Below are 14,632 nucleotides of genomic sequence, written 5' to 3'. Positions count from 1 at the left end.
AAAAATTAATTCGATGTATTTAGTTCAGTGGAACATAGTGGCCATTCAAATGGACCTCCCCGAGCAATCCGCGTAGTAGGATAAATGTTATTGAAATGATTTTTCACATCATTTGGGAAGTAGTGCATGAACCACATGTCTCTGCGAATCTTTAGAGGAATATCACATAATATGCGTGAGAAATCGTTCTGGAGAAACTCTAAGTATCGCTGACGATTCATTCATTCAGGTTATTATTAGAAAAATGTGGACCTAGTAAGTTCTTATCGACTACACCTGACCACACATTAAGATGAAACCGATGTTGGTTCTTAGTTTTAATTGTACTGCACTTAAATGTAAATTATGAGTATTAATAAACTTGTCTCGTGTGAAACCAACTTCATCAGTAAACAGTACTTCTCCAATAAATGTATTATAAGCTTAATGTTTATCTAAAAACTAGCGAGCGTTGGCCAGTCTTAATGGAAAACTCTCTACTTCTATGGCATGCACTTATTGGATGTGTAAGACAGTTTTTCCGGGAGAATCCTATGAATAGTTAATACGTCCAATTATAAGTATTTTCAATACATTACAATTTATGATAATTTTTTTCAGAATTTCTCTTTATAGTGAATGATTCCCTTGGAATATACAACTATCTAAAAATCTAGATATCTCCTAAACCATAAATTTTATCGAGTTAAAGAAAGAGTACGTTTTTGTTGAAAAATCGACTGAAAAATCTATTTTTGTTATCTTTAGATTGTACAGTTTGTCCCTGTAAAAGTTATGGATAGTTGACCATTGGCCTGCAGATGGTAATCTAGAATTATTTATTCTGTCAATCATACTACATGGTCATACGTAATCATCCATCCAAAATTCATATTGTTCGAATGTATAATTTAGAAAATACACTTAAATATAAGATCCGATCTCGCAACTTTGAAGAACTATAACTCAGAAACCAAGGGACATATGAAACAATTTTTTCCTGTCATATACTCACTCTCGAAATTTTTTGTATCAACATCCCGTGTTATGATTGTGAAAAGTATTATATAGAACTGAATTCTATATTATATTTCCGTTACTAGTAATACAGTATTTAACACGATTTTAAATGAATATGGAAAATGAGTATAACTGTAAGACACTTAAAGTAGAGCTTGTATTCCAATAAGTAAATACTCGGATGCAGAATTTTTATTCTTCGTTTTAATTAAGAAACATTTACATTCATTTGATTTTGCAAAAAGCTCAAATATTCTCCATTATTTCAGCTCACTAAAAATTAATTATTTCGTTATCTTGCAACATCTCCGTATAAATTCTCTCAAGTCATGAGGCGCTCAATGCAGGAGAAAAGCCGTAAGTCGGAAAAAATCGGTTAGGAGCAATGACGTGAAAGGGACAGGAGCAACGGCAGATAGATATCTTGCAAGACAGACACAGATAACACAAATCTACTGTCACTTTGATAGATTAATGCGGTGACTGGATAAATTTGGGCTAAACAAAAAGAAAGTTTAGTCGACATTAACCCTCATTATTTATGTTTACTCTCAGAAACTGTGATTTATGACAAGCGTGTGAATTTATTATTGCTAGTAAAACATAGAAAAGTATATTTATGTATGATAGGTCTATTATTATTTAGAAAATATGGAATCATACATTTTAAAATGAGTGGCATACATAAAAAACTCTTTCACAGAAAGTGGATATAACTGGCCAACTTGAAATTTGAGCCACGTCGTTGTTGGACGGAAATAATTCGATGTGAAATTATTCAAGCTTCAGTTTAGTAAAAGTACAGTTGTGCCAATTATTTCCGTATTATTTTGTGAATACAAAACGCTACTTATTTGTTTGGCTGTGTGTTCAAGTGTTTGTGCACTTCAGATGTCACTGGATAACGGTGGCCACTAAGTTTAATTGAATAACTAAAAAATGATACCACTAAATAATAAGAGAATCAACTCAGATGAAAACTTAAGATAACAACCAACACAAAATTTATGTAAATTATCAAGCTTGATGAAATATTAATAATATTATAACAATTTTATGGTTCGTATATTTGCAATTCCATTCTCTTTCCTTGAAAGAAAAAACAATTACACGAATTTATAGAACAAGCTAGAATCTAAATTTCACATAACTATCCCAATTTCAGTCCATTATAACCTTATTCTGGAAAAAACAGAAAGTATCTGTGTATATGTGCTATATCTATCATTAAAACTATTTTTTCTTTCTCAATTTAATTTCCGTCTGTCTAAATTACAGAATTCCATTATCACTTTTGCAATAATTGGGTATTTAACTGGGTAGTTACTTTGTGAATGAAAAATATCAATACATCAACAAATAATAGATAATCGCCATCATTCACCGATTTTCTAGAATCAATGGCCTATTAAGAATGTTCAAGCTTTTTATATCAAAATGATTCAACTGAAAGGAGACCCATAATTCTATCAGTTATCTATTCTAGCTTAGAAATCTGTTGATTAGATTCAACTAAAATTTAGAAAGAAATGTATGGCATGATGTTATTATCCACAATTGACAAATCCGTGACTCTAATTTCAACCATAGATACACGGACATTTTTAAAGAAATGAACCGAATTAAGATTTATCCGTGTCTCTATTTTCAGCCGTGGATGTTACAATAATAAGTTTTAACTCACGGATATATATTGTCCACGGACAAATACCATCCACGAACAAATATCATCCACGGATAAATACCATCTAAAGATGAAATATTTTTCTAATCTATTTGGAACGAAATATACGAAAAATTCATTATTAAATAATATTGTAAGAATAACCCACGGAAATTTGCGTGGAGGGTGCCAATAGCAGCACCGATATGGTATACACATGATAATTATTTATAACTGAATAGAATGTATTTTAGATTTACGTGTATTGAAGTGCAAATTTGAGTCCAAATGTTGACTAAGTTGGATTGTTTCATAAGGATATTTTCTGGTATAGTAGAAATTAAACTGAGAATCTAGAAGACTGTCGGAAGACGCCAAAACGGCTACAGTAACCCTTCGTTCGATAGTTTTCCAGGCATAAATTTTTTGAGACATCAGTACACCCAGAAGACAAGGAAAGCCAAACCTAAAAAATAGAATGGATATTGCAAAAGTTCTTACTACGATTTTATGACTTGTGTGATAGTTTTTCGAACTGTATCTGAGAGGGTTCGTTATGTTGAAAGATTATTTTTTTTTATGTAAAGTAGGTCTTTCTCACATCCTATTGATCTAAAATATTGAAATCATACTCTGCCTTCACTATTTTTCCAGTCCACAAACAAAATTATTTTTGTCTGATTGTTTGACCCTAACCTAACTAGCTATAGTATCTAGTTCGCACCAATTCTCAACGTTCTATTTTGATTAATCTTCATGGTGTTAGACTTATATCTTATCAACAGTTAAAAAGTATGCACAAAATGCTTTTTATTATTTTTAAAACGTTTTAAATTTAACAAGAGTGAGTTTTTGTTCATGTACCCTCTTTGCGAATATATTTGTATGATCCAAGACTTCAATCAAAACGCTGATCACACTGCTTCATTAAATACTTACGGCTTCTATTATTTCTCTTTGTCAATCGACAATCTTCAATAATCATATCCTTTATTTCAGATGCATTTGTTTCGTGGATTACCATTGAGTCTTTTCTCGTATGGCGGCTTTTTCATACAGTCGGCCCATATTATCTGTTTCAATTGAAGAAAAAACTCCTTATGAACTTTCAACAATCATTTCTGATTTTGTTTTGGTACTATGCTTATATCAAATTAAAGAATCGTAATCACTGCATGATATTCAAGTGTTTCAAATGTATGAAAATACGGTTTGCGATAACTTTAAACAACAGCGGATAAACTAAAAATAATTTTTCATAACAGCGACGAATTTGACATGTAGAAGATATGAGCTATTCAAAAATATAGTTATAGCGCACCGTTCATCTTCGAAGATCATTCGTTGAACTTTTGTAAAACCCCATACATGCTATTATCGAATTACTCATACATGAGTGGTAAACATGTTTGCCTTAAACCGCATGTCTTCAGAAATGGGAATATAATCAAGTTGAAGCGTCAATAGTGAACAATCAGATTGTGCGATATAAAAATGTTTCATATGGAATTAACATCCTATCTCCATATTTGGAATAATGGAAAATATAATCACATTAATCTATGTTTAAACTTTACCGAATAAGTCGTTGTAACAAATGTTCATTCGCTCTTTGATAAGTTATTCATTTTTTCTGCCCATATTCACATTCCTTCACTTCCTGACCCTGAAGCATAATTTGAAATAAGTCTGAAGACAAATTTGTTACTTTTCCCAATTTATCCACAAATTAACTGTGAAACACCAAGCACACTGTCCAAGTATCTCGTTTTCTCTTGTCACTGTTTAGGCAAAAGTGACGAATCCATATTATTGTATGTATGTATGTATGGATTTGGAGTCTTTTTACACTGCAACCCTAAGGATCCACTGGAGAACCCAGTGTTTACAGCTGATCCATTAATCCACTCCTTTTAAAAACTATAGAATGTGGGATAGCTTTAATTGCCAGAGATCTTCGTCTTCTATTTCATACGCTCCCATGTGTAGTACTCTGGATCTCCAAAGTGTTTCACACTTCGAAAAAATGTGGATAGAGGTTTCGTCCTCTGTGCAACATAACCTGCACGTCGCATTATCTGATAGGCCTAGCGTTGGTTGAGGCGACAGTGCCCCAACAGAACTCCTCTTGGTATTCGTAGATTGTTCTTACTTAGGTTGATACATTCAGCAGATTCAGACCTTGTAGGCTGTCCCAATAATTGTTTTTGCTCCTATCTACTTGCTTTTCCAGTACTTTCTCCATTACTCTGTATTTGATACCACAGCATCCATATTTTAGGCATGTTTTTTATAGGCTCATCTTATACCGTACAATGAAACCGGCGGAATTCTTCCTGATGGTGATAAATTAATTTTGAAAAATATTAGAGAGGAGCTAGCAGGACACTATGCATGCTCGGCAATCAACATAGAAGGAGAAACCTATAGCGCACCATACGAACTTGCAGTTCAGTGTAAGTAAATTTTTATTCAGTTCAGATTCTTATTATGTCATTATATATGTTTTTACTGAAATGTATCCGTCGGATTTTTGGATTCACAGGAATTTGCTTCCAGTTTCAACATTAAAAGGTAAAACTGAATAGTATAACGTATAGCAGACCACTGCTTCCGTATATTTTCATTCAAAGATCTCTAGACAATAATTGTAACCAATAAACTAAAAACTTCTTTGACCTTTCCAAGGAAAAAAGGATCTATTCAAAATAAGCAGTCTTAAACTATGATTCTAAACATCCTATTGGAATGAGCTTACTTACTCTTCAAAATAAACTAATTTGGCAATAACTAATTCTAGTGGTACACAGAACAGTTCTAGTAGCTGTAATTGGTACAATGTTTCAGTCAAAAATTGAAACACAAGAACAAGAATTGGCCTCCAATTCCGGCCAGGTCATGCTGCTACACCGATTCCACCCGAGTCGGGTGGCCTGTGCTGTACTATACTAGGTGTTAGTTGAAAATTTGGGAGTGAGTTGATAACGTGAAACTAATGCTTTGACATTTTTCTCATTTTCTCATAGAAGAACTCGTTTTTAGAGTTATATGCCTTCAAAGCTGCGAAATTAGAACTTATATTTAAGTATAATTTCTAAATTATACATTCCAACAGTATGAATTTTCACAAGAACAACCTGTAGAATCCAAAGTTAGCTGAAATGAACTATTCAATCGATTGTTCAACAAAAATGTACTCTTTGCTCTACCCGATGAAATGGTTTAGGAGATATGTAGATTTTTAGATCGTAGTACATGCCAAGAAAAGCGTTCGCCATAAAGAGACATTCTGTGGAAAATTATCATAAATTATAATTATCCATTTAAAATACTTACAAAAAACAATGTCTTTCATTAGAAAAAACTAGTGAAAAGATGAAAACATGAAAACGGATCAGAAGACCTCTCCAAGATCGGATGAAACTCTAACGAATGCCTAACGCATTGTGTCAATTTTACCAAAAGTTCTCTCTAGTGTAATTTAGTCTTTGAAAAAACTTTTCCATGTTACCGTTGGATTGATTGGATAGAAATTATGTCCCCCTTATATCTACTATCTATCAGATAAAGGGAATCAGGAGAAAAAATGTACCTTTGGACGTAATTCGTTGCGGTTGCTACAAATCTTTCACTTTATTACAGTAAATTCCCGGAAAAGAGAAATTAACCTTAACACCGAACAAGGAATAGAACAGGATTTTTCACGAAGGATAAGACACAACTTTATGAGGATCGTTTAGAAGTTACGAAATCAGCTCACATTTTTCGTTCGCCATTTCTATTGATATTATTCCATCAAAATCGGGTAGCATAGCAGTACGAAAAGAGATGAAGAAGTATATCAAATATATATATGAATCAATTATGAATGTTTCAAGAACTTGAAACTTAAAATTTCTGATATTTTGGAAATGAGATCACGCTATTCGACGTAATACGTTAATAATCAGTCAGTAAATATGCGCTAGAAACAACTCGTATTCACAGTAAAATGAGGAATAATTATTCAAGTCATAACAATATCAATGTTATCAAAAAATGAGGCGAAAAAATTATTTAATTTGTATAAATCGAAATCATTTCCAAGTCATTTACTTATAATGACCAATTTGTACATACATAGTTCAATACGAATGTGAAAAATTCAAAGCAGAAAGTAAAATTTAGTCGTTTATGGCACAGAAGGCCCGAAAATACGTTAAATGTGAAAAAAAAATGTAATAGATTTTATTTAAATTAGCAAATGATAGGAGAAACTTGCTTACGGATTACGCAGACGGATTCAAATATGAAAAAGAAAAGTCAATATTTAGAAGTCCCGGCAGTGAGTCCTACTGTTTAGTTTGAGTAAATGTTCAATAGTTTTCTTTTGTACTTTACACATTAGCTCAAATGGAGTCGCAAAATAGGGCATAATAAACTGTTATAGAAATTGATAAGTTCGGTTCCTTAAAAACTGATCTCGTTTCAAGACAGAACTGAATATTTTAGATAAAGAGGCGATATGTAACTATCATTTCAAAGAATTATCTACAACTCCTAAGATATTTACACTTTCAGCGATGTCAATGGTGGTATTTAGTACAAAACGTTGTAATGTATTTTAGTATAACAAAACATCAGCCTTAGAAACATTGAGGGACAGAATATTAGAATCGCAGCCTTATTTAAGGGTTATTAGGTCTAATATCTAATTATAAAAAGGGTAAAAGCGTGAAAACTGTATGGACGAATCCCATAAATGTCTCTACACTATTAATAATAATTTTGACCCTGACTGGAATGCGACGCTGAAACAATGTTCCACCGGTGTAAGTTGTGTCGAACGGTTAACTTAAACTGAATATCTACTGGTTCAGTAGTTTAGAAAAGCGTTCGACTGTCTTTTCGAAGATTCTGAATTCGTAATGATAATAAACAGATTTGAAGCTCATTCAGGGCACTGTGTTTGATTGAGCTGTTCATTGCCTGTTCACTTTCATTTCACAAAAAACAAACTCGCCAATAGGGTTCTCAAATTGATTTATAATAACAAAAACCTTGCTTTATTCAATGCTTCCATTTAAAGAAGAAAATCGGTTTCATCTCTAATATATTTTTATTCACTTAACGTTTTGAGTCTTTATTGAAACAGTATAAGAATTTGATAAAAATGTATTAGGGATAGAGCCTAGTGGTTATTTAATCTTTTTGTTTGTTCATTTTATTACAACTAATCTAATCTCCATCTTCGAGAACTCTAACTCTTTTTTATGTTAAATGTATTTAAATAATTGTGAATTTTTGAGGAATTCTGAAGAACAATAGTAGCCTAAAAATTTCCCTTCTGTAATACATATCACAGATGTTGTGTTGTAATATAACCACAGAAAACCATGTAGATCAAGTTAGAACTCTATATTCTTAATTTGGACGAAACGTTGAACTTCGTTAATCTGTTGTCAGAAGTCGAAAAATATACTGTGTATTCCAACTTCTCTAATGATTGTAGATGCAATAAAAAGTGAAGATTTACTTAGTGAAAATGATAATTAGATAATTTGGACACCACCAAAACATTGTAATGTTTTCCTTATTAATTTATACGATTTATATTCGTGGGGTATATTGATAATCACTGTCTCTCACGTTCTTAATTTACTCAAATACACTAACTTATAATAATTCAGTTATCACTTTCACTTAACTAACTTCTTCTTCGATTACTTTGTAATTCGTTCTGTTCACTACGACTATTTATTATGAACTGAACTAAACTAAGCTAGAGAAACTCAATATATATATATATATATATATATATATATATATATATATATATATCCCAAAAGAAATCCAAAACTCTCCGAAAACTGAAGAAACAAAACAAATAAATAATTAGACTTTCCTAGCAATTATTCAAAAGAATCCTCATCTAGCCTAACTTTACCTTTTAGAAATTATTCAAGAGAAACAATGTAAATAAACCACTTGATATAAAAACAAAGATCAAACGAATTCCGAGTATTTCTTCAAAGGCGGCGCCTTCGCCGAATTTTGGAATTCTACTAAATCTAAGCAGGATCTGCTCCAGGGCAGAGATGAGTTTGCAACAGTATCTTTGAGAACTAGTAATAACATAGGACATGGTCAATCCTCTAATTGTCATGTTTAGATTCAGTCGGTTGAGCAAGCTGTTATGTTCACGTTACATTAGAAACCTAATAAAAAACCGGATTCAAGATAAACACACAATTTACTTATATAGTCCTTAAATATATGAATAACTCTTCTAGGAAATCCCCATAAGAAACAATCGTATTTTTCACTATTCCAAATACTCGAATTTTTCAACGAGTTATCTCGCGATACGCCATTTAAAAAGCCGAGCAGGATAACAAAAGAGCATTCAAATACTTCACAACGTAGAATAATGTGTCAATCAAGCATCGAGATCGGAAAACCATCAGCATGAATACAATAATTTTCCAATTGAGATGGTCCTCACGTTGACTACGGTAATTTATTTGTTTGCCGATCTCGTTCAATCGTAAAATTGTTTCAAATACATTGGGAATATTTTAGTATAGTATAAAACTATGTTTATTGTTCTGCCTATGAAAAACTAAATATTTTTACGGGAATTATCAACCCTGCATTGTTTGTGCCATTAGAAAATAGTTAATTGTACAAGTGAATAAAATTACATATTTATTCCGAGCAAAAATCAAGAGAATTAAAGACTGTAATACATATTGAATGAATCATTCTCATTTTTCACTAAATATTGTAATGGTCGGTTACATTAGAATTTAAAGTTACGCTTCCATAACATTGTTTTGTTCAGGTCTAAAACCTCCCCTGGAGGCTGAATCAACTGTACTCCACTTTTTGATATTTGAATCTTCCTAGCTATAGCATTATTGATATAGGACTCATCAACATTGCTTGATGTCCAATTCCCATGGTCTATTAGATTCAAGAGATCTGCTCCTAACTTAACTGATATAATCGGGGATGATCTTCGGAATTCTCTACATAATTTCAGATTCAATTACTTTGTTTTTTTTTAGTCATGATGTCGAATTAATTATTTCTTTCTGGTTGAATTTAGTAGAATTCTTCTAAGAGTATAAAATTGTCAGGAATTTTCATTTTAATATTTGGTAATTGGGAGCACATTTTTCCAAGAAACGAATAGCTTTGTGATTATTGATATATCAACATTGTCTTCAACAATTGTGGTACTTCTCATCATCGTGTACTGTGACATAATGTTGATGGTCCAAATTTTCTTGAGAATTGAGAAATAAACAAAGAATCTATTTTCATAAAATGAATTCATCTTGTCTTGCATCCTCTAGTTCACGAAGTTACTGTAAGCGGCCATATTTTTGTCTATATTCACGTGGTAACATATTCTTTTAGTGTGAGAAGGAATAATGAATATATTCCCGCTTGGAAAGAAGACAGCAATAATAATTGTGCAATATTTTGATGAATTGGTTAAGGACTAATTAATGGCCTAACTAGATATTGTGTGCCGCCAATTGTTGTCGTTAAGTTTTTAGCAAAATATGATATTGACACTGACAATTTGTGTATTTATAATGAACCCCTTAGCACATTCAACTAAATCTTGTTTATCGAACATTTTAAAAACTGTTATTTTATCCATCCTGAAAAAATTCAGTTATTTCGTGTAAAACTAGTAAACGATTTTGACACCTTCCAAAAGTAGATAAACTTTTTGATGAATACATTTCCGATTGATGTTGAGCTATTACGACTCTAGAGATATATATGTAAGGTACCAAGCCCGAAATTGTACAAAGCCGGCTTCGTACAGGCGATTTTGTACAAAGCCGGAATTCGCGGGCTTCGTACAGCGACGATTGTAGCGAGCCGCCTCGGTACAGCCATTCCTGTAAGTAGTGCAATCGTCGCTGCTAAACCAGTAATATACACGGTCATTTATAATGGAAGTGTTTTGTTAGCAGACAAACACAAATTTTTATTTATTTTACTTTTCTATTCATTTTATTTTAAAATATACAAGCGTATAATTTCAATATATTTTATTTATAAGTCAATTGCTTGCTTTCAAATCATTAGCAAAGTTCAAACGAGCCGTTTTGTACAAATTCGCCTGTACAAAGCCGGCTTTGTATAATTTCGGGCTTGGTATGTAACATATATACCTGAGGTACCTTTTTTGTAGATAATTTTATGGACTACAATTTTTGTTGAAAGTATTTTTATGATAAAACTCACCGTTCTGCTGAAAATCGCGAGAAACTCATTTTCAGCTTTCAAATTTTATTTTTAATTATATAATAAACAATTTCACTGATTATCAGGTTGGTGGGAATTTATGTAACTTCGAATGTCTGAAATGAGCGGACTATTATTAGTTTATCGATCCCATTATCATTATTGAGGTCTAAAGCCACTAAAAATTGGTTTCAAAAGATACGATCAAAAAAAAAGGTTATACTCATGCGAATATGGTCTCTTTACTTGTCATTTATTCAATTCTAACAATTGTGCACCCATAGTTATTCCATGGAAGGATTTGCCAAAGAAACTAACTCGAATTCTTTATCTATGGTTAAATTTCGTTCAGCTCCACTTCTAGATGCAATCAGTCGATCTACTATAGTACCTGCTACATCATTTCATCTATAATAGATCCTCTGATCACCATCATAAATCCCAATATCATACTTGGATGTGAGATGAAGGATTGTAATTGTAAATACCATGATGAAGAACTTTCAAATTTTATTTTTAATCTTATTCTTATGTAGCTTCACTCTTATTATTTGACCGGACTATAAGATCTGAAGACTAGAATCCAACAACAAAGGGGTCGATAGAGAATCTCAATAAATCATAGTTAGCAGTGGATGAACATCTTTTGTAGCTCTTTGAAAATTATGACCAGTTATACCATATCTCATCAAACGTTTTAGAAATTCTACAATACCATTCAAGTAAAAGAAATACTGATCCTATATAATTGGTGGTCAATTTATTGGAAATGAGAACGATGCATGGTAGGCGATTATTTTAAAATCTAGCTTTCTCTTTATTCCATATCTTATTGATTGTTTCATGTCAGTATTCATAAGACTCAATATTTTCTATAAGCGTATATCAATAATCGAATAACTCAATTTCCATTTTCAACTAATCTGTTCGATATATTTCGAAAATTTGTAGGTTAATTGCAAAATAACAACAGGATTTAACACGCGAGCAATTAGATTGAAGTATTATTTACGAACACTGGTTAATATTTCACTACCACAAAAAATATGCCATTAGATTAACCTGAAATCAAAAATAAATTATCCACGTAAATTACAGGCGTATAAAAATTGAAATACTGGAGAAATGAAAAAGGAAATGAATGAATAATTTCGTTTTTCATTAACCAGTGTCTGGTATTTCTTATAAACATCTCAAAAATTATTAGAATTGGTTCAATTGTGTTGTGTCGATTCCCACGTAAAATACTGATGAAAGAGATAAAATTATTTGATTAATTTATGAACCAATAAAAATCGATGCAATGATTAATCATATCGAAATGTACACTTTAAAAGGAGATTAGAGATTCCAATGATTTATATACCGATTTACCAATTCGAAAAATAATGGACGATTTTACAATGTTCGAACAAGACTAATTGCTACGCCGGGATAATAAATGTGTATAAGGAAGACGTTGAACTTTTTATGCGGAACAAAATATGTTTCCATCAACTTCATGATATGAAATAAAAGTGTGCAAACATTTTGTAGAAATAATTCCGTCGAGCATAATCTATACACATCCATTAGGTGTTAAAACTATTCCCAAGTGATAGTGGCTTGGAAAAATCGATATGTTGACATAATTAGAAAAATGGAGACTTCTTTACTGTATTAGAATTTTAGTACAAGAGAATAATGATGAATATTACACATTTATCTTCATATTCAATTCCAGTATAATAACCATTAAGTATACAGGGTCTGTCGTGAAGAATTTCGACAGTTTCATGTTCTCAAAGTTGCTTTCATTTATTCTGTATATTCTTTAAAATTACCCAGGATGTATTCAGCATACAACAACACGTGTAAATGATAAAATTGTTATCTCAAACTGATAGCTTTATCCACCATTTTATGATCGCCGATACTGAGTGGATTAGTTGCAGTAGGGGTGAATAAAATCGATATACTGGTACCAAATACAATAAATCAACACCTCTTAGTCAACGAAATGCATCCAACGCACAGAATTTAATGTCTTTCATATGAACTCTGCTTTTTCCATACCACAAATTTGCGAATTTGGCGTCTTGATTTAGGCTCTTTTCGAAAGAAAATTGAACAGCGCCAAAATATGACAATAAACTATCAAAGACAACAATGTGTGGAAACTCATCACAAGTTTTGACTTTGCTTGACTTGACTATATGAACGGAAAACGTCACTATTTGGTGTAGATCATGGGCTAGCTAAGTTATCGGTCCATATTTCTATACGTTCGGTTAAATTAGCAGAGGGAACATAAATTGATTTATTCTTTTAAATATTTTAATGATTGATATCATTTAATAACGCCCAATCTAACTGTACTATTAGTAATTGTTTTACCAATTCCTTATACATTGCAGTAATAGTATACTTCAGCTTTTCATTATTCCTTGAACACGAATTTTCTTCAGAGATTGCCGGCATGCAACGCTTTAAATAGCCAGTAAGCTGAAATATTTGCAAAATAGTAATTCGCTTTACATACAGTCAATGAAGTCACGTTACTTTCTAATAGAGTTTCACATAATTGACATATTCGAAGATTTATTTTATGTCGTTTATGTTTTAACTTGGTATTAAATCTTAGTGAAACAAACAATTTGAAAGAATAATCACTTAAAATATCTAATTGCATACAAAATAATTATTTAGAATGAATGAATCTCTTATTTTGAATATTAATAGTGCAAATTCATTTATGACTTCGTTCGCATCTTCAGGTATCAATGAAAATATGAAATTAGGTCTTGAAGCAATTTCTTTTACTATTGTAACATTTTCCACATTTCGTGAGAGAACAAAAGTTTGAACACTCGGAGAGTCTACATTATCAGACCGAACAGAATTCAGAGGTAAAACTTGATGCCTGAAGGGAGTTGTTTTTTTTGGGTATTGGCCAATCTGGTAAGCTTTTTAGAGTTGCGATTCAGATTGATGGAGAACAGGCTCGTTTTTCAGTACGTGTTTCTAGTGGACCGACGAAACTGATAGACTGTCAACTTGGTTGGAGTATTAACTCGATTCAAGGATGGTATACCTAACATGGACGCTGGACGACCGAATTTTTTACCAATAATCTTGTCTGCCTAACGCATATACTAGGAAATCACGAGTTTAGAATCATAAAGTGGCATGTAATCATGGATTCGTCACCATAAAAATCATGCATTTACTAAAGTCATATCTATATACGCAGATGAGTTCGTTAATAAGCAAGGATGCAGACAAGTAAATCTACCCCTCTCAGGTGCTGATTACAAATATGGACTGTTTGAGGAGATGAAATGACTTTGTTTTCGTTTTTTCGGGCGAAAATACCTTTCTTTTTTAAATGTAGGCTTACTGAGAGCAAAGTGCCACTCTTATTATTAAACCAGGTGACTAAACTTAATAGTTATTACGAATCCGCGGGAAAAAAAGCATTATTTAGAAGTTTGATATAAGTTTTATTCTTTGTATTCCATTTAATTGATTGAAGGGCAATAGTAATTTTAGTAATTTTAGTTCAACAATCCATTTTCACGATATAATACACTTTTTACTCGAAATATTAGTCGAACTCACGATTTTTGACGATTTCTTGGAATTTTCATGCAGTAGAACAAGAAGGAAATTATTATTGCTAAACCGAAAGTAATGTTTAGTGTAAACCTTTTTCAGCGAGACTGAATTTTATTCAATCAG

At 31.9% G+C, this 14,632-nt stretch overlaps 1 protein-coding gene across 2 annotated transcripts in view; it reads left to right on the top strand.

Annotated features, from left to right (window-relative positions):
- Window positions 1–14,632, top strand: part of LOC130891618 (hemicentin-2) — a 173,904-nt gene that overhangs the window by 98,648 nt on the left and 60,624 nt on the right. For both annotated transcript variants that reach the window (XM_057796458.1, XM_057796459.1), the window contains exon 9: window positions 4,959–5,118. In XM_057796458.1, coding sequence (XP_057652441.1) covers window positions 4,959–5,118 — 160 coding nt within the window. The remainder of the gene's footprint in view (window positions 1–4,958; window positions 5,119–14,632) is intronic.

The sequence above is a fragment of the Diorhabda carinulata genome, chromosome 3 (assembly GCF_026250575.1).
Source record: "Diorhabda carinulata isolate Delta chromosome 3, icDioCari1.1, whole genome shotgun sequence".
Taxonomy (NCBI): domain Eukaryota; kingdom Metazoa; phylum Arthropoda; class Insecta; order Coleoptera; family Chrysomelidae; genus Diorhabda; species Diorhabda carinulata.
The sequence above is the reverse complement of the archived record's forward strand: the minus strand, read 5'-3'. Positions and strand labels throughout refer to the sequence as shown.